Here is a 20,670-nt window from a genome sequence, read left to right as displayed (position 1 = left end):
GAGCTATGTGAGCCAATGCAGCTATGGAATAAAGAGACTTCTAAAGGGTTGATTAAACTAAGCTTCAAACTATAATTTGATAGAATTATTAAATTAATAATTTTAGACAGTTAATTTCATTCCGTTTTTTTAATCTGCCTTCAGCAAAAGAAATTTACTGTATTTTTCAGTTTAGAAATCAAATGTTTTATTTCTAGCAGATAAGAAATATGGCTGAAAACTCTTACATTACACATACCAATAACATTTGCTTTGCACTTGCACTGGCCTGAATTTTGGTGACAGGTAATATCTCCATTGACTGTCCCAGAGGTATTACAGTTACAGGGACTGCAGCCATCAAGGTCTGACTGTTGTAGATTGTAGAATCCTTCCTGGCACTGATTGCACTGTCTGCCAGACACATGTCTCTTACAATTACATTGGCCTCCAATCTAGAAAGATACAAAATATTATTGAATGATGAACGTATCTATTTTTAGATGATACACTCATTAGCAACAACGGCGGAGGGTATGGGGGAGAGAGAGAAAACTTTAAATGGAAAAGGAAAAAATAGGTCTGTGAAATACATGTATTATTTTACTTACTGAACATTAAACAAGCATAAATATAATTAAATTAAATTAAATCAAAGAACTTTTTGTAGGATGCAAAAAATTAAGAATTAAACACAGATGTATTCATTATCTAAATATTGAAAACCATGAAGGAGAACTGTCACCAGGCCATGCTTTTCCCCAGCTCCAAAGCATCCTCTGCCATGCCTATTCTTTGCAAGGAGGTTAGCAAACAAACAGAAAAACACAGTCTTAACTTCCTTAGCCTCAGACTTCAGGGCCACTCCTCCCAGGGGTCTCTGGCACTCCTGCCCCTGGCAGCTTCCCAATTTCTGTCAGGTCTGCTCCCTTTCTGGAGCACCAGCTCCATGGCTACTTCCCTGAGCTCCTGCCCCTTCCTCCGTGGACCTACCATAGGAGCCAGCTCCTTTCATAGAATCATAGAAGATTAGGGTTGGAAGAGACCTCAGGAGGTCATCTAGTCCAATCCCCTGCTCAAAGCAGGACCAACCCCAACTAAATAATCCCAGCCAGGGCTTTGTCAAGCCGGGCCTTAAAAACCTCTAAGTATGGAGATTCCACCACCTCCCTAAGTAACCCATTCCAGTGCTTTACCACCCTCCTAGTGAAATAGTGTTTCCTAATATCCAACGTAGACCTTCCCCACTGCAACTTGAGTCCATTGCTTCTTGTTCTGTCATCTGCCACCACTGAGAACAGCCTAGCTCCATCCTCTTTGGAACCCCCCTTCAGGTAGTTGAAGGCTGCTATCAAATCCCCCCTCAATCTTCTCTTCTGCTGATTAAATAAGCCCAATTCCCTCAGTCTCTCCTCATAAGTCATGTGCCCCAGCCCCCTAATCATTTCTGTTGCCCTCTGCTGGACTCTCTCCAATTTCTCTGAGTACTTCAGCTTTTTCCACATCATCTGTCACTAGGCTGCCTTCCCCATTCAGTAAGGGTCCCACACTTTCCCTGACCACCTTCTTGTTGCTAACATACCTGTAGAAACCCTTCTTGTTACCCTTCACATCCTTTGCTAGCTGCAACTCCAATTGTGCTTTGGCCTTCCTGATTATACCCCTACATGCTAGAGCAATATTTTTATACTCTTCCCTAATCATCTGTCCAAGTTTCCACTTCTTGTAAGCTTCCTTTTTGTGTTTAAGCTCTCAGAAGATTTCTCTGTTAAGCCATGCGGTCGCCTGCCATATTGTCTATTCTTTCTGGACATCGGGATGGTTTGTTCCTGCGCCCTCAATAAGGCTTCTTTAAAATACAGCCAGCTCTCCTGGACTCCTTTCCCCCTCATATTAGCCTCCCAGGGGATCCTGCCCATCAGTTCCCTGAGGGAGTCAAAATCTGCTTTTCTGAAGTCCAGGGTTCATATTCTGCTGATCTCCTTTCTTCCTTTGTCAGGATCCTGAACTCGACCATCTCATGGTCACTGCTGCACAGCTTGTCACCCACTTCTACTTCTCCTACCAATTCTTCCCTGTTTGTAAGCAGCAGGTCAAGAGGAGCATGGCCTCTAGTTGGTTTCTCCAGCATTTAAACCAGGAAGTTGTCCCCAATACTCTCCAAAAACTTCCTGGATTGTCTGTGTACTGCTGTATTGCTCTCCCAACAGATGTCAGGGTGATTGAAGTCCCCGATGAGAACCAGGGCCTGTGATCTGGAAACTTCTGTTAGTTGTCCAAAGAAAGCCTTATCTACCTCTTCCTCCTGGTCTGGTGGTCTATAGCAGATGCCCACCATGACATCACCCTTGTTGCTCTTGCCTCTAAACTTAACCCAAAGACTCTCAACACACTTTTCTCCGGTTTCATACTGGAGCTCTGAGCAATCATGCTGCTCTCTTACATACAGTGCAACTCCTCCACCTTTTCTCTCCCTCCTGAACAGTTTATACCCATCCATAACAGTGCTCCAGACATGTGACTTTCCCCACCGAGTCACTGTTATTCCAATTACATCATAGTTCCTTGACTGTACCAGGACTCTGTTGTGGCTTTCCCTCCCCATGGCACCACCTGTCTCAGTCCATCCCCCAACTGCCCACTAACAGCCCTTTGTAGGCTCAGGTGTAGCTCAGCCCTCTTGAATTGGCTGGATTGGACTCGTCTGCTCCAGTCCAGGGGAGCCAGGCTTAGTCTGTGCACAGGGACCAGCTACCCTGTGACAAATACAAGACCCTATTCTACAAACAGATAGTACCATCTGATCTGCAGCTATTACAAAATAGTGTATAATTTCTAAAGGTGAAACCCTGTCATTTCTGTTCAGACAATGCTTCTATTTACTACAATGGGAGTACTGGCTAAATGAGAATGGAATAAAGATTGCAGGACTTAACCCAAAATAAAGCTAAATACCCCGTGTGAGCGGGATGGGATAATTTCTGGATACTATGGAACTAACTGCCCCCTTGTTAAAAATTGATTACAATAGAGTTACTCCAGATTTACACCATAAGAGAAGAATCAGACTGTTTCCATAATTTGCCAACATTGTAGAATTGATTCACCATTGCCTGGACATTCAGGAAGGATTAACTAACTGCACAGGGCCAAAGCTATTTGCTTCACCCACACATGCAGTTGTATTTATGTCTATGTGAATACTCACATGAGTGAAGAAAGCAGGATTTGGCTCAAACTGGAGAAACAAAATGTTCTAAAACATTAACATTCCTCTTGTAATGCTCTCCACTGAAATTATCTCCCATGGAATTCAAAACTTCTTTGACCAAGGTCTTTCTGGTTTTTTACCCCAAAACCGAGGCCAAACCAGAGCAAAGGGTTGAGGTGGCTGGGTCAAAGCTACAAAAATATTCCATATAAAATATACTTTCTATTTATCTGGATGCTCCAATCTGTACAGTGTAGATCTAAGGATCATTAACCTGAGTGAGAGAAAATACAGCATCTCTAGGCCTGATAGTAAATATTGGATGCAAAAACTGTGCCTGAAGGTTATATCCAAGCACATTCCAAAAGAAAATCTTGCATTATGTTATACAGTAGAACCTCTTTGTATTGATGACAGAGACACCTATTGTGGATTACCAAATTTTACAGGGGAAAAAAAAAACACAACATGATTAGAAATCAAGGATACTGCATGAAATAAATGTACAGCAAAACCTCCTCAAGTTGTATCAATTACAGAGGAGTCTCATGCAGACTAGTGAAATGTCCAGGGTAGTGAGTGCCAGGAATGGGAAGGAGCACCAGTACCACCGACAAGATTTAAGTGTCATTGATGTGCCAGGTAGTACGAAGTGCCAAGAGGTGAGGCAGTGCTCTCAAAATTCAGTGGCAGAAAACGTACACTCAAGAACTCACCTTTAGCAAGGAGAGAGAGTCCAAAACAGTAAATACAGGCTCTCCAAGAAAGGGAATATTAACTTAAATTACACCTAATGTTCAGCCATCTCTAGACCAGTCAATACGATCCACTAGAGACCAGATTATAAAGATCTCTTCCTCCGACTGTGGCACTATCTTTCAAAGTTATCCTACACTTTGTAATCAATACAGGAGATTAAAGCTAGGAAACCAGTTAAAACAGTAATAATCTATCTCAGTAGCTAAACAAGAGGTAATGGAAACTGGGATTTTGAATTAACATATTTAACAGTAGAGGAAACCTCATCAGATTGGGTATTATGGGGTCAGAAGTATGGGTATGTCCCTGCAGAAGGTCTCTATTGTCACCCACTGACATACTGTCTCCCACCCGGATTTGTAAGGTTTTGAAATAGGTGAAGAGAGAAGACATGTTTGTAGATAAGACAAGCCTCCAGTTTGATTGAGAAGGCACTATTGCAAATTTCCCTGTATTTCTAAAACATCTTTAAGTGTTCTGATTGAGTCTTACCAAGAAAAGATCAGATGACAATATGCACAGCTACAGACTAGGGACCGAATGGCTAGGTAGCAGTTCTGCAGAAAAGGACCTAGGGGTCACAATGGACGAGAAGCTGGATATGAGTCAACAGTGTGCTCTTGTTGCCAAGAAGGCTAACGGCATTTTGGGCTGTATAAGTAGGGGCATTGCCAGCAGATCGAGGGACGTGATCGTTCCCCTTTATTCGACATTGGTGAGGCCTCATCTGGAGTACTGTGTCCAGTTTTGGGCCCCACACTACAAGAAGGATGTGGAAAAATTGGAAAGAGTCCAGCGGAGGGCAACAAAAATGATTAGGGGTCTGGAGCGCATGACTTATGAGGAGAGGCTGAGGGAACTGGGATTGTTTAGTCTGCAGAAGAGAAGAATGAGGGGGGATTTGATAGCAGCCTTCAACTACCTGAAGGGGTGTTCCAAAGAAGATGGAACTCGGCTGTTCTCAATTGTGGCAGATGAAAGAACAAGGAGCAATGGTCTCAAGTTGCAGTAGGGGAGGTCTAGGTTGGATATTAGGAAACACTATTTCACTAGGAGGGTGGTGAAGCACTGGAATGCGTTACCTAGGGAGGTGGTGGAGTCTCCTTCCTTGGAGGTTTTTAAGGCCCGGCTTGACAAAGCCCTGGCTGGGATGATTTAGCTGGGAATTGGTCCTGCTTTGAGCAGGGGGTTGGACTAGATGACCTCCTGAGGTCCCTTCCAACCCTGATATTCTATGATTCTATGAATATACTTTTCTGCTCCCCACCACCTCAAAAAGCAATGGAAGATCTGTTTTAGCCCCTATTTGTCTTGAATGCATAATTCATTACCCAAAAATTGTGTTAACACAGAGTTAAGACTGACCAGCAGTGTCAGTCTCCTAGCAACATATCAAGCATAGCTGACCCTGACGGGGGATGTCGGATGGACTGCACTTCCTGACCGGTGGAGCTAAACTACTGCTTGACCCAGCAGTACCCAGCGCTCACTGGCTGCTCAACGTGTTCTATGCCGCAGCTGCTTAATCCTGTTTCCTGCACCTGCTCTTACTTCCATCCAGCCTGTGCCTACCTGCCCACCCTTACCCATCCATGACACCCCTGGTTGTGACCCCTGGCTCCACTTCCTGACCACATCTTTTGCTAGCCCATTGCCTCTGGCATTCGGTTTCTGATCCCTCTCTCTGCCTTTGGCTCTAATCTCAGTTACAACCCCAAGTGTCCTGTGGTCCTGATTCTTGACTCTATCTCAGCTCTTCTTTAAACCCCAGGCCTGGCCACCCCCATGGCTCTGACCATTAAGCCTGAACACCCATGTCCTGACAAGCAGTGCCTCTTATCTTTCCAGAACATCAAATGCATCTACACTTAAGCCTCTGAAAACCAGTAAATACAGAGTTAAGGTTTATACCAGCCCTGCAAAACAACCTTAACGCAGCTCCTCTGGAGCTGGGAAGAGCCTCTGGAAATAGTTCAGTAAGGGTAAGCATGAGAAAAAAGTAAGAATGTGAGCATCAGGTTTCTTTTTGCCATTGGGGATGGTCAGCAGTCTAGTGACATGTATGACACTGGTCTCCTTCGCTAAGTGAGTAGTAAGTGAAGGCAATGTCTCAGAAGGAATCCACAGAACAACAGTGAATGGGTGATAATATTTTGGAAGCCTAGGGTGGTTTGTGTGGAGTAGGCTTGGTGTTTGAGTGTAAGCCAGATGTAGGTAGTTCCTATTCACTATGCCTGATCTAAACTCAAATTTTGTAAGTAAAATGGTGTTGGATTTTGTCGTACCATGTTTAATGTGGTCTGCTACTTGAGTGTTCTGTAGCATCTCCATGGGTAATGTGTTACTGGCATATGGGGGCTTTGCTCAAAGAAAGTAGAGTTAACAATGTGTTACAGGGCTGGTGTGTACCCAATATTTCCTGGCTTTCAGAGATTCAAGTTTGTTTTGCCTTAACTCTATTCCCTGGTTTTCAGAGGTTTAAGCATAGGTCCGTTTGATGTTCTGGAAGGATGAGAGGCACTGCTGGTCAACTTTAACTCAGAGTTAACATTTCTCAGAAGTGAATTTCCTTTGTTTTTGAGGAATGTTAGTAGTGAGGGGATGTGATTAGGCGGCACAAAAGGTTCCTTGGAAACAACTCACTGCCACTCAGTTAGGAGCTCTGCCCTTCTTCTGGCCTCTCCATGCCTCCAGTAGGGCTACAGGGAGGAAGGCAAGTGGTAACTGATAGGCTGTGAGGCATATATCTACCAGCTGAAGGCAGCAAGGGGGAATTAAGGGGGGAGGTGTCCCAGACTGTACTTAAGGGGTTAGTGTAGGGGGAAGGGTCTCTGCACAACCTTCTCCAGCATAGGAGGAGTGCAGAGGTGTGAAATGGCTCATTCTTTCAATAAGATGTTCTCAGATGAATCAGGAACATGCCAAGGAAATGAATATAGCCTGACAGACAAAATAGCTCAGAGGTGTGAACTGACCCATTCATCTCAATGGATGTTCTCGTGCCCTTCTCTCCCCAAGTATACCCCGCCCACTGGAGAATACCAGTTTTCAAAATAATCTTGCTATGCATGTGCGTTTTAGACCAGAGTTCATATAAGATGTATCCAGTAATTTCTGTTATCTCCTCGGCCTCTAACATCTCTTAGCAGAGATCAACCTCCTATCTTATATTGTTTACTCCCTCAACAGTTGATTTGTCAGATCAAAATGCTTGATCGTTGTGTAATTAAAAACCCACGATGTTCAATAATGCATCAAATATTATGCAGTTTTAATGGTTTTGATACATGTTCTCCCTTAGTTGGTCTTGGTTGTGCATTGGTTAATTTCTGCATCATTTCTTTTTCCTCTTTATTCCATCCTGTACATCACTCCTTTACAAGTTCTCTTCGGTCACCTAGGACCTGATACAACTAAACAGTGAGGATAAATAAATAAGCTGCCTTTGTAAGATGGTTTTTCCATGACAACACAGAATTTTGGGAGATTCTGCCATTCATGAACGTCATGGATGGAAAAATATGAGGTGAACAATGTACATCATAATGCATCTTTTAGTTTCAATTGTTCAATTGGTGCTATTTATCAAACTAGTCAAATATCCTGAATATGTTAAAGAAAGAAAGAAAAGTCACACTGGTTTATGACAAAAAAATATTTATATACATATATATTTTTAAATAATCCCTGCGGTTTATCCATCAGCTAGATTTTCATGGTGCTTTTAAATAATGTATATAGTTCAGAAGAAGTGCTCGAAAATGTATCCTGAACAATCTCTAAGGAACATACAGGTAAAGTTCTAAAGTCTGCTATATAGTAGAACTGAAATACATTTACCCTTGATCCTTCGAATGCTCAAGACAGCAATACAGTAAAGAAATCCCCATATACAGTTCTTAGCATTGCATACTTGAATGTCTTTTAAAGGGAATTAATAGCCATCATGAGTCCTCCAAGTAGTAAATTTTTGAAATATTTTTCTTGCTGCTTGGATATATTTCACCCTGAAATTATGAGCCATAATTTGTGAAAGGTGCTTGTGGAATATTTCAATATATTATATTATACCATTTTTACAAATGCTTACAAATGCAAAATTATACATGGTGCTATTCTTGTATTTGTTCTTTTTAGCTCAGTTAAAAAAATATGCAAGCATTAATTGTTTTAAACTATGACAAAACAGTCATTGAATCATAAAATTTAAAGACGGAAAAGATCTTTTAGATCATTTACAATAAAAATTTCCAAAGTGCCTGGGACAGTTCTCGGGGCACCCAGGACTGAGAGTCACCTGCCTCCAGTGTGAGGGGGTCTTGCCTGTGCCTAGCTGGCTATCAGCTCCCTAACACCTCCAGCATTTCAGTCACTCAAGCACTCTTCTCTGGGCTATGCCAGCCCTGTCTTTGCCTTGCAGGTTAAAAATAGGTGAACCACAGTCCCCACGTCCCTTTGAATCATAGAATATTAGGGTTGGAAGGGACCTCAGGAGGTCATCTAGTCCAATCCCCTGCTCAAAGCAGGACCAACACCAACTAAATCATCCCAGCCAAGGCTTTGTCAAGCCGGGCCTTAAAAACCTCTAAGAATGGAGATTCCACCACCTCCCTAAGTAACCCATTCCAGTGCTTTACCACCCTCCTAGTGAAATAGTGTTTCCTAATATCCAACGTAGACCTTCCCCACTGCAACTTGAGTCCATTGCTTCTTGTTCTGTCATCTGCCACCACTGAGAACAGCCTAGCTCCATCCTCTTTGGAACCCCCCTTCAGGTAGTTGAAGGCTGCTATCAAATCCCCCCTCACTCTTCTCTTCTGCAGAATAAATAACCCCAGTTCCCTCAGCCTCTCCTCATAAGTCATGTGCCCCAGCCCCCTAATCATTTTTGTTGCCCTCCGCTGGACTCCCTCCAATTTGTCTATCTCCTTCTGTAGTGGGGGGACCAAAACTGGCCACAATACTCCAGATGTGGCCTCACCAGTGCCAAATAGAGGGGAATAATCACTTCCCTCGATCTGCTGGCAATGCTCCTACTAATACAGCCCAATATGCCGTTGGCCTTCTTGGTAACTGACTCATATCCACACTGCTGACTCATATCCAGCTTCTCATCCACTGCAATCCCCAGGTCCTTTTCTGCAGAATTGCTGCTTAGCCAATTGGTCCCCAGCCTGTAGCAGTGCACGGGATTCTTCCTTCCTAAGTGCAGGACTCTGCACTTGTCCTTGTTGAACCTCATCAGATTTCTTTTGGCCCCATCCTCCAATTTGTCTAGGTCACTCTGGACCCTATCCCTACCCTCCAGCATATCTACCTCTCCCCCCAGCTTAGTGTCATCTGTGAAGTTGCAGAGGGTGCAATTAATCCCATCATCCAGATCACTGATAAAGATATTGAACAAAACCGGCACCAGGACCAACCCCTGGGGCACTCCGCTTTGAAGCATTCCCCTGTGATATCCAGCTCCTGACACTGGTTACTTAGAGAAATCCCAAATCCTCTGCCCCCAAGGGTGCAGTGTACCTCTAATTTACCAGTTTCACCTTAAACCACTGCTCCTGTAAACCACACAGCACTTGTGAGCACTTATAAGAAATAAAAAGCAGGTTTACTTAACAAAGGAAAGTTAACTAAAAACAAGAGAGAGTGGTGGAAATAAATGATTACAATACCAAAAAAAATCATAAACCCACAAAAGCTGGCTCTACACATTCACAGTTACCTTTCCTAACTATTAAAGTAGGTTTTCTGCCCAGCATTCAGTCTGTTGCAGAGCTGGCAGGCTTCATGGGAACCAGGAGTCCAGTTTTTCATAATATCCCCACTCCCCAAGAAGTGTCCTCAGTGAGAGAATCCAAAGGGTCTTCCCTCCACCCTCCCATATACTGAATCAATCTTTTATTCACAGACAGGGTGATCTCCTGTCTGTTGTAATGTCCCCTTTTTCCCTCCAAGTGTTTTCAATTGTTTGCAGTTCCCTTGGATGGTTTTCCATTGAAAGTATTGGGATGGAGCAAGACTAGACAATCGAGCTTTGCATTACACCACTGGCTAACCAGGCTGGGGTGACAACTCCCCCCTGCTTGAACGGGCCATTACCGAAATATATTATCTCCCGGTGACCAACTTTTACTCAAAGTCCATAAAGCATACTTTCAATATAGTTACATTGGTCCTTAAATATTACCTGTACATACATCTCACAATGATTATATATCTTGATATGTTATGAGCTTTCTGAAGATATCTTACATGATACTCCTTATGGATATAGACCCGGAAAGACACGTTTGATCTAATGCGTTTGATCTATATGAGCCGACATATATTTTATTTAAATGAGATTAAATTTAAACTAAAGAAAAAGATGTCATTAAATACATATAAACAAGGTTTCCAAAAATGGGTGCCTAAAGTTAAGCTTTTAAGTCTATAGTTAGGCACTTAAATAAGTGGCCTTAATCTCAAATGTCCTGAGCACCAGCAACTCTCAAAGTTATTATGGTGTGTGTCTAAAGGTCTGACAGAGTACTGGGGTACGTGCATGCAAGTGTATTTAGTGACCTGTTGATGGGGCAGAGACTAAATGGAGATGGTGACCTGAAGCCTTAGTAACAGTAATGCCCCTTACGCTTCACTGGCTGCATAAATAAGCCCAAGTGTGACTGAGAATTTAGGCCTGCACCTGGGAGGCAATGATAATAGAAGAGAAGGGATACAGGGACAAGGAGGAGGGATAAAAAGTATGATGGTGGAAAGGAGACCACACTTCAAATTTTTGCTTGAGGGTCCTATCCAAAAGTTGTTCTGACCTGAAATTAATGCTCATGAAAGAAGCCAGATTAACATGCCTAGGCAACACCCTCTCCTCCCCCCGTTGACTTCGTGGTGCAGGATCAGGCCTCCGGGTACAGCTTTGCAAAAGGAGTGAAATTTTCCCACATCACTCTGTCAATGTTACCTTGTAATATATGGCACTGGACTGGATACTGACCCCTACAATGTGACAGGAATATAAGCTTTTGTAACCCTGGCCCTGGCATGTGTAATAAAAAGCAGTCTCTTATCACGGCTAGTGCATGTGACACACTTATTACATGGTGTCACAAATAAGCAAAAATGGAGAAAATAAAGCCACCCGACTCCCTTAGTTGAGAAGGGAAATTAACAGACTGGGTAGAGGTTGTTGCAGCACTTCCAAATTTTCCTGGAAGCAAGTATCATTGAAGATAAATGTGAGAGGGAAAATTCTTCCGTTCCGTTACATATGGAAGGCTAGAAGAGATGTACAATACTTATACTTCAATGGGAACAGGAAAAGGATTGCAAACTGCTGCATGTGCTGGAACAGGTAAGCAGATTGTAAAGTGGGTTAGATGAAAACAAGCCAGGGAAATGGCTATGATCACTCTACACTTTTTCCCCTTCCAGGGTAACACAGTCTTCCTTCAGCAGTCCTAGGCAATCTTCCCATTCGCTGCCATAGGTGCTACTCCTTCAGTGGCTGGCAAGGGAACCTGGGCCCAGCTTCTGCTCCGGGTTCCAGCTCAGGGACCCTCTAGTCAGCAGCCAAGGTCTGTTGCCTTCTAGACCTTACTGCCTTTCCCTGAGCCCTTTCCTACCTTCCTTGATTCCCCACTCTCTGGGTTTGTCAGCCCAAACACACCTCTATTCTCCCAGGGAGTGACTGCAGACTTTCCCAGCAGCTCCCTTCTGCTGCCAATTTCCTGCCTTTGTAAGTCCAGCACAGCTGTTCCTCCTCAGTTGGGCTACCTCAGTCAGGGGATTGCTTAGCCACCTGATTCCTCTTTGCTGTGTCCTATTGGGTTAATTAGCCCCACTTTGTCTTCATTAACCCTTTCAGGACAAGTGTGGGGTGTGAGTGTACACTACCTACTGCCCTGTAGGCATCTAGAATCCATTCAAGTAAAAATACAACGCATAAATTCACATTTCCCATCAAGAACAGAGTGAAATAGATAAGCAGAACAGAAATACAGTTTCCATGTTCATTTCAATGAAGTTTTGGGGGTAGCAGTAGTGTATTGATTACTCTTTTGCCCCTCCTGCTAATTTTATCTATGCATATTTTTGTACATGATGAGTAAATATGCTTTGGGGTAATTCAAATGTTCCCTTTTGGAATTCCTCAGCTCTTTAGAGCTTGATGACAGATAACTAGTTCTGTGCAGAGAAAAAAGCATTGATGAATTGCAGGAAATGGTAAATTATGCAGTGAAAGTGTATTCTATATCGTTTTTAGTGTATTTCCTTGAAAATTATCATTGTGATGTGACAATTAATTTTCATGAGTAGGGTCCTTATTCCTTATGATTCCATCTTCCACGGGTCAGACCTGGAAACACTTCCTTCAGTGATGCCTTTCTATTTCATGTAATTCATTTCAGCCCTTAGTCTACAGCCTTATTAATCTATTTTTAATGCCTCTTAATCATTTCTCTCTGCCCTGCTTCTATTGCAGCAGTCTACTGATGCCTTTTTGAGCAGCTCAGTCTCCCGCATTTTCCCCTTTTTTCTTGTTTTTTTTTTTTTTTTTTTTTTTTTAAATATATAATCACAGCTTCAAGCTCATGCCTCAGCCTCTTTCATTACTGTATTCTATTTTCAAAAGGGGAGGCAGGGCCGACTGTGGCACTATCAAGGCATTGCCCTCCTCCCTCCTCATCGCTGGGAAGATTCTTGCTAGAATCTCACTGAATCGCCTGCTCCCTCTTGCAGAGGAAGTACTACCAGAGTCCCAGTGTGGCTTCAGACCATCACAAGGCACCTCAGACATGATTTTCGCAGCCAGGCAGATCTAGGAAAAATGTCAAGAACACCAGCAGGAGCTGTATATGGCCTTTATAGATCTGACCAAAGCTTTTGACTCTGTCAACCATGAGGCTCTGTCAAAGTTTGGCTGCCCAAGCCCATTTATCACCATTGTAAGACTCCTCCACGACCAGATGACTGCCTTCATACTGCGCAGTGGCTCTACCTCTGAGCCCTTTGTCATCCAAACTGGTGTAAAATAAGGTTGTGTACTGGCACCCACCCTTTTCTCCATTTTCTTAGCAGCTATGAAAACATTAACCCAAGACCGTCTACTGCAGGGCACTGGCATCCAATATCAGACTGACGGCAACCTCTTCAACCTTTCTCGTCTCTGTGCCAGAACTAAAGTAATATCAGCAACAATAACCGAACTCCAGTACACAGATGATTGTGCACACTCAAGGGAGGATCTTCAAAGTCCCCGGTTAATCATCAGACCCAGCAAGGAAGTTCTACATGGACAAAGAATAACTGGAAAATGTAGAATACTTTGCCTATCTTGGCAGCCATCTCTCACAGAGGGCAGACATAGATGTCAAGAATCAACAAAGAATCCGCTGCACCAGCCTTGCCTTTGGCAGACTCTCTTACCAGGTGTTCAACAATCACATCATCAGAACACATACTGGACTTTTAGTATATAAAGCAGTTGTAATCCCAACTCTCCTCTACAGCTGTGAGACTTGGGTGACCTACAGAAAACGCCTGAAAAACCAGCACCAACACCTTCTTTGGAAGATCCTCAGCATAAAGTGGGAGCGTCGCCGCACTAATGTCAGTGTACTCACAGAGGCCAACATCTTCAGTGTTGAGGCCCTAATTATCCAACACCAGCTGAGGTGGAGCAGGCACTGTGTGTGCATGCCTGATGTACGCTTACCAAAACAACTGCTGTAGGCTCAACTCACCAAAGGAGAAAGGAAATGGGGAGGCCAAAAGAAACATTTTAAAGACACCCTCAAGATAAATATCAAGAGATGCGTCATTGACATCACACACTGGGAGACAGCAGCCCAGGATAGGGATAAATGGCAAAGACCTGTCAGAGAGGGAGCATCCACTTTTGAGGAAAATCGCCTTGCCCTAGTCACAGAAAAACACCAGGAATAAAAAAAAGGAAGACAACTGTTACACAGCAATCGTGGCCCAACCCTGTCTTCCAACACCACCTGCAACATCTGCCAACGAGCCTGTGGCTCAAGAATTGGACTCCTCAGTCACCAAAGGACCCCTGAAAAATAAAACCTGTGAAAGAGATCATCCTCGACCTCAAGGGGTCGCCAATGATGATGATGCATCAGTTAACAATTTTTTAATTTATTTTACCACCTTTAATTATGACCCCAAGTTACTGTTAGACTAGTGTAACAAATCATCAGCAACAGCGAATGTTAAAACTAGTGTCTAATTTCTCTTTTATTTCCTCCTTCCTTTTGTGCCTTACAACAGTGTGAGGTCCTAATGTTGTTTCTAGAGTTTTAAAGGATTTTCATTTCTGCACTGTAGTTAAGAAGTATCATCCTTAGAAGATGGATATCAGAGAGTGTGTTTCTGCTTGTGGCTATTGGGTATTATCATTATTAAAATATAGGGCTCTAACTTTACACATTGCTTTACAAACATAGGCATAAGCCCTGCAATGAGCTCTGCACAGGCAGATGAAGTCACATGGTGGTCCATACCCCTGGGGTCATTCGTAGGATCAAGGCTACAAAGAAAACACTACCACAAATATCTTACAATCTAAGTAAAATAAACAAAAGTAAAACAAATTATAGGACAAATGTTACAATGGATTATTTTAATAAGAATTTTTGGGAAAAGTTGTTAACCCTCAATGGAAGAGAAATAATAACATATGTTGAAATATACCAAGGAAATCCTACAAGAAGGGTGTGGAAAAATTGGAAAGAGTCCAGCGGAGGGCAACAAAAATGAGTAGGGGGCTGGAGCACACGACTTATAAGGAGAGGCTGAGGGAACTGGGATTATTTAGTCTGCAGAAGAGAAGAATGAGGGGGGATTTGATAGCTGCTTTCAACTCCCTGAAAGGGGGTTCCAAAGAGGAAGGATCTAGACTGTTCTCAGTGGTAGCAGATGACAGAACAAGGAGTAATAGTCTCAAGTTGCAGTGGGGGAGGTTTAGGTTGGATATTAGGAAAACCTTTTTCACTAGGAGGGTGGTGAAGCACTGGAATGGGTTACCTAGGGAGGTGGTGGAATCTCCTTCCTTAGAGGTTTTTAAGGTCAGGCTTGACAAAGCCCTGGCTGGGATGATTTAGTTGGGGATTGGTCCCGCTTTGAGCAGGGGGTTGGACTAGATGACCTCGAGGTCCCTTCCAACCCTGATATTCTATGATTCTATGAAATGGTTCCAGATTTTAAAATTACATTTGGAGAGAGAAAAAAAAAAGCCTCTGCAAAACTGCCTATCAGAGCCAGTTCAGGGTCAGAATGGTGGCACAATGTGATAAAAAGTTGTGTCAACGCATTTTTCAATGCAACGCATATGCGAGACTTGAATGCCACTTGTGTTTTCTTGCTCACTTTATTTTCCATATGCAGGTATGAGGAAAAAACACCACAAACCCAGCATTTTATAACATGTTGCTGGATTCAGTTCCATGATTTATCATTCTTACACTGTGACTGAGCACCATTTTAACAGGCACTCAGTAGGCACTTTGAAAGACACAGTAAGATTTATTAGCAGACTATATGCCTTTCTTGTAAATGAGATCCAAAGCCTCAAGAAGCATAGCTAATGCCCTTTTTTCCTTTTTATTTTTCAAAACAAGATGAGCCTGGTGACTTATATGGAGATCAATCTTTGTCTATATTTCAGGAGGAAAGCTAATTAAATTTTAGCTTAATTTGGACTCTGTCTACATTTTCAAAATTGACCAGTAATTTTTGGTGCATCCATTTTTTGAGTGCACCACCTGAGACACCTTTAAGGTCCCAGATTTTAAGAGGGATGGTGCTCAAGCTGGGCACTCAAAACCATATTTATTTCTGAAAATTTGTACCTGTATTTTTTACATTCATTCCTGATTGCAGGACAAAGCTCTGCACCTAGCATCATTCTCAGATTGCTTATGAAGTCTTGTTAGCCTTCCAGTCTTCAGTATGAATCAGCCACCATTTTGTAAAGGAGGAACTACAGTGACTTATATAAAGCAATATCCATTTAAGTGCATCTTGTAATTAATGTTACTGATACGCCAACCAGCGGATAGAACATTTTCTGATATTTTGTGTTGAGATCACTTACCTTATCACACAGGAGGCTATTATTTTTGGTGCCTGCTGTGTAGCAGTCACAGGTTTTACAAACATCGACAGCTGAAAGATCTGCACCTGCTTGCCGGTAATGGAAATCCTTACACAGCTCACAGTTTCTTCCTGCATGAGGGAAAGGTTATGCATTATGGCTTCCAATTCATTAAAATTAGCTGTATAATTCAAAATTAAAGAGACTATTCCTTTGAGAGAATTCTATAATTTTCAGGACGTCCATTTTAATGCACCTTTCATCTCTACCTGCCAATTTAGTGATCCAGAGCATATGAAACAATGAACCTGTTACAAACTGTGTTTTACTCCATTAAACTTCCATCTGTTATATAATACCACACTTCTATAAAGCTATGATATGTGAATGTCTACACATTTTTTTGGACAACTTACTGTTGAACCTCAAACTTTCCCCTTTTCATAGAAAAAGCCAAGAACACCGAAATAAGTATGCAAATCCTCTATATATGGAGTGAGCAAATTTTTACTCATTAAAGAGGAATCTGATATTTTACCAAAAATCTATGTTTGCTATGTTACCTGGTTAGACCAATTTGATGGTCCTGATAGAAACACGGTGCATCATGTATAATGGAAACCATTTTGCAAGCTTAACTGCAGCAGATGTTGATGTTCATGCTATAATAAAGTATGCTGGGATATAATTTACATGGAAGATTCTATACAAAATTATATTGCATTGTAGTGACGGCATTTTTCATCTTAGCTGTTTACATAATTCTAGCTACTGAAGTACACAGGGGCTGTACTTAAAATTTTTTAATTTTCTCTTCATCATTGTTGAACCTCAGAACCATTTGGGTTTTTATGACTGACTCTCTCCAAAATGACCCTACACATTTTGCTGTAGCTTATTAAATTACCTGTGGTGTTATGTTGACAGTTATCACATACTCCGCCACCTCCTCTATAGTGTTCATTAGGAAAAGAATCCATTGCCATGTCATAGTGGCAGCTTACTGCACGGCCATAGCACTGACAAGGTTTACAATTATAAGCTTGGACTTGGTCACCTGGACGAAAAGGCTTGTCATGATATAATGGCAAACAGCGCTCACACTAAAATTAAAAAAAGAAAAGAAAGTTTCTTGCTTTATATCTCTACAAAGTACATATTCATATTGCATTTTATGCTTTTCCTTTTTTCACTGTTGAACATGTTGGCATATAGACTTTAAAAAAATTGTTTGGCAAGCAAAAAACACTCAAAATCTTCATGCTATAACTTTTCACAAGAATTAAGTTCAAGGGGGGTATAAAATATAATACAATAAAAACTGCTAGGAAACTTAGCTCAGACTTAGGGCGAGATTTACAAAGGCACATAGGGACCTAAAGATACAGATAGGTCCCTGGTGGGATTTGCAAAAATGCCCAAGTAGATCAATGGGAATTGGGCTTCTAACCTGCTTAGGCATTTTTGGGCTTTAAGACATAATAAATAGGTATAACGCCTCCCTCCATGGTTTTCGGGGTCCCCAGATCTCCGAAGCTATATTTTACCCTGTAAAATTAAAATCTTGTACAATTACAGTGGCATTTAGACACCTAAAGATGGCCCCCTTGCATCCTCCCACCCCCGCCATAATGTACCTACACAAGGCTTGCTATAATCTGGCCCTACACACGTTTTATACAAATATTTGCAAGCCCAAAAATATAAATATTAGTCATCATTCCAAACTACTCAAAAATCACTCTGTTCATTTCAGAAAAAAATGGTAAAAGATCATTACTGATATACAATGTTATTAATTTTAAAACACTAAAAATGTTTGTAGGCATCTGTCAACTGGAAATATTGCCTTAAGTTTTATATTTGTCTGAATTATTTGTCCATATTTCACCAGTGATTTCTAATGTCCATTTAAGTTAAGAAAGTTTGGTGTGGTTTCAAAGCTGATTAAATCAAAATCTCTCCAGTTCTATAGATGATATATTTACCAAATTAAGTGTGAAATATGATATTGATGCAATATTAGTAAACCAGTTGTAGTTGTTTATGTAAGTGTCCTGTGACAAAATGTTTTCTTATCAAAAAGGTTTTTATTTCTTCAAATGTATTTAGTATTTACAAAAGCAAATGATTTTAATTGTATTCCTTCATCCAAAAGAACCCAAAATTTCTGTTCAAGTTCTGTTGAAACTGGGGTATTGCATCTGTAAAGCTTTGTAAAAAGTATGAAATGAGAACAATCTCAAGTTTCTAATAGATTCTGCAAAATTTCAAGGAGAAGATTTATTGTGGCTATTGGTACATCAAAAACAAACAAAAATTGGATTTCTTACAGATAACTAATGGATGGTATTTTGGACAATGACATTCTAATTATTCAGAAATGATCCAATTGATGCGCGATAGGGGATGGATCACTTGATGATTACCTGTTCTTTTCATTCCCTCTAGGGTACCTGACATTGGCCACTGTCAGAAGACAGAATACTGGGCTAGATGGACCTTTGGTCTGACCCAGTATGGCCGTTCTTGTGTTTTTTAGTTACACCACCACAATGAAAACAAGCACAAAAAGTAAAAGGAGCTGGTATTGAGACATACATAAGCTAAGAAACGCACCACGAACACGAAGAGCAAGAGAATAGGAAAAAGCTAAATGGTACAAGAAAGCATCTACTGCCAAAGAAAAATGGACAAAATTCAAACTTCATTTGAGGAAGTACTGTTTCATTCATTTCAATTAAGTAATTGTATGCATAAAAAGAGTCTGAATTTGGCCCAGTAAACGTTCTCTGTTGGTAGAAACAAACAAATGTATTAAGAGACGGGGGTGGTTGAGTTTGAGGTGGTTATTGCCGGAAAATTAAGATGCATTTAGTTCTGAATATGGTGAAGGTGGTTATCGTTCTTATTCCGTCTGACAGAGTTCTGTTGTCTTTGTCCAAAACTTCTCTGGTTCTCTCTTCTGTGGGTATGAGTTTTCCCATTTGTCAACAGATTCTTTTTTCCTATGGAGTGAAGCTGTCATGTGAGGTCATCACTGCAGTAGGAAAGGTAATCTCTCACACAGCCAGAGCCAATACCATGCAGGGATTTTAAAATCAGTATGACGACCTTGAACTAGACTCTGCATTCAATGGGAAGCCAGCACAGGAAGCAGCAAATTTGGAGAACTTGTTCCTAAAAACCAGTGTTAGTGAGCAGATGAATTGCTGTTGTATGAAACAGCTGTAGCTTCCTCAGGCCATTGAGCTTCATTCCTAGATGCTGACATTTTCAGTAGGCCACCCTGAGGTTATGAACACGTAGGTCACTGTGGCCTGATCAGAATCTGATAGAATCCAGCACATTCCTCTGGCTAGTCAGAGATGAAGTGGGTGTTCTTTGCACAATGGTATTTGGGTACCTTAGCGCAGTGCAGCCTAAGACAGCCCCCAAGGCAGCAGGTCAATCTAACCATAGGAGTATAGATTACTTCAATAGTGAGGGCTGAAATAGAGGCGAATTCTTCAAAGCACTTCCTGCTTCCTACTAGCATGCTCTCAGTCTTGTCAAGGTTCAACTTCAGTCACCTGCTCTTCAGCCAGGCACTTTTGGAAAGCTTGGAGAGTGTGCCATTAATGTTTGCTATGAGAGATGTAGAGCTGGGTGTTGTCCACACGCTGCTGGCACTGCAGCCTGTTTTGTCTTACTAGCTTTCTAGACACGTTTATATAGGTATTGAACAGGATGGGGACTCAACCTTGCAAAACCTCATAAGTGAGGGCTTTTGACCAGAACAATTCTGGGTTTGCTTAACAAAGAAAAACGCTGCCATTTCAGGATATTTCCATCACTCCTGCAGTTTCTTGGGGACAGGACAAAAGTGTTCGGTTATCAATGGAATTAAATGCTTGCGAGGTCCAGCAGAATGTGAATGGATGTATTTTTATTGTCAACAAGCAGGAGGAGGTAATGCATCAAAGCAACAAGTGCTGTCTGTCCCATGCTCCCAACTGAAGCCTTAATGGGAGGGGTCCAGGATGTTGGCATTTGAAACTGGAGACAGTTTTTGGCCAACAGTGACTTAGTTATTTAAGTCTTGGACTTCATTCAACCTCTAGTGTAGACAGCGTCTTTTAGAGACAACTATATCACAAATCATCTGTGCCATAGGACATACTGAGTGTCTGCAGTGTATAGGGCTAGGTCTACACTGCAGCGGGGGTCCGACCTAAGATACGCAACTTCAGCTACGTGAATACTGTAGCTGAAGTTGCGTATGTTAGGTTGGCTTACCTAGCGGTGAGGACGCGGGAAAGTCGACCGCTGCCGCGCTGCCGCCGCCTCCGCTGCCGCCTCCTGCCGAGGTGGATTTCCGGAGTCGACGGCAGAGCGATCAGGGATCGATTTTACCGCGTCTTCACTAGACGCGGTAAGTCGATCCCCGAAAAACCGATTGCTACCCGCCGGATCGGCGGGTAGTGAAGACAAAGCCTAGGACTAGTGTAGTATTCCTTTTAATAGTTGTGAGACCTCTGTATATTCTGTCCTAGAAGCTGCCAGAAACATGTCAGAACAGCAGTATGTATATAGCTAGGCCTTGCGAACTTATATTTAGCTAGTAAAC

The 20,670-nt window shown here is 42.0% G+C and overlaps 1 protein-coding gene across 1 annotated transcript in view; it reads right to left on the bottom strand.

Moving 5' to 3' along the window:
- USH2A (usherin) overlaps positions 1–20,670 on the bottom strand; it is a 578,278-nt gene that overhangs the window by 489,598 nt on the left and 68,010 nt on the right. The window contains exons 9-11 of the mRNA XM_065401740.1: positions 16,969–17,164; positions 16,062–16,192; positions 239–434 (exon numbers count right to left, since the gene is read on the bottom strand). Of these exons, the coding sequence (XP_065257812.1) occupies positions 239–434; positions 16,062–16,192; positions 16,969–17,164 (523 nt within the window). The remainder of the gene's footprint in view (positions 1–238; positions 435–16,061; positions 16,193–16,968; positions 17,165–20,670) is intronic.

The sequence above is a fragment of the Emys orbicularis genome, chromosome 3 (genome assembly GCF_028017835.1).
Source record: "Emys orbicularis isolate rEmyOrb1 chromosome 3, rEmyOrb1.hap1, whole genome shotgun sequence".
NCBI lineage: Eukaryota > Metazoa > Chordata > Testudines > Emydidae > Emys > Emys orbicularis.
The sequence above is the reverse complement of the archived record's forward strand: the minus strand, read 5'-3'. Positions and strand labels throughout refer to the sequence as shown.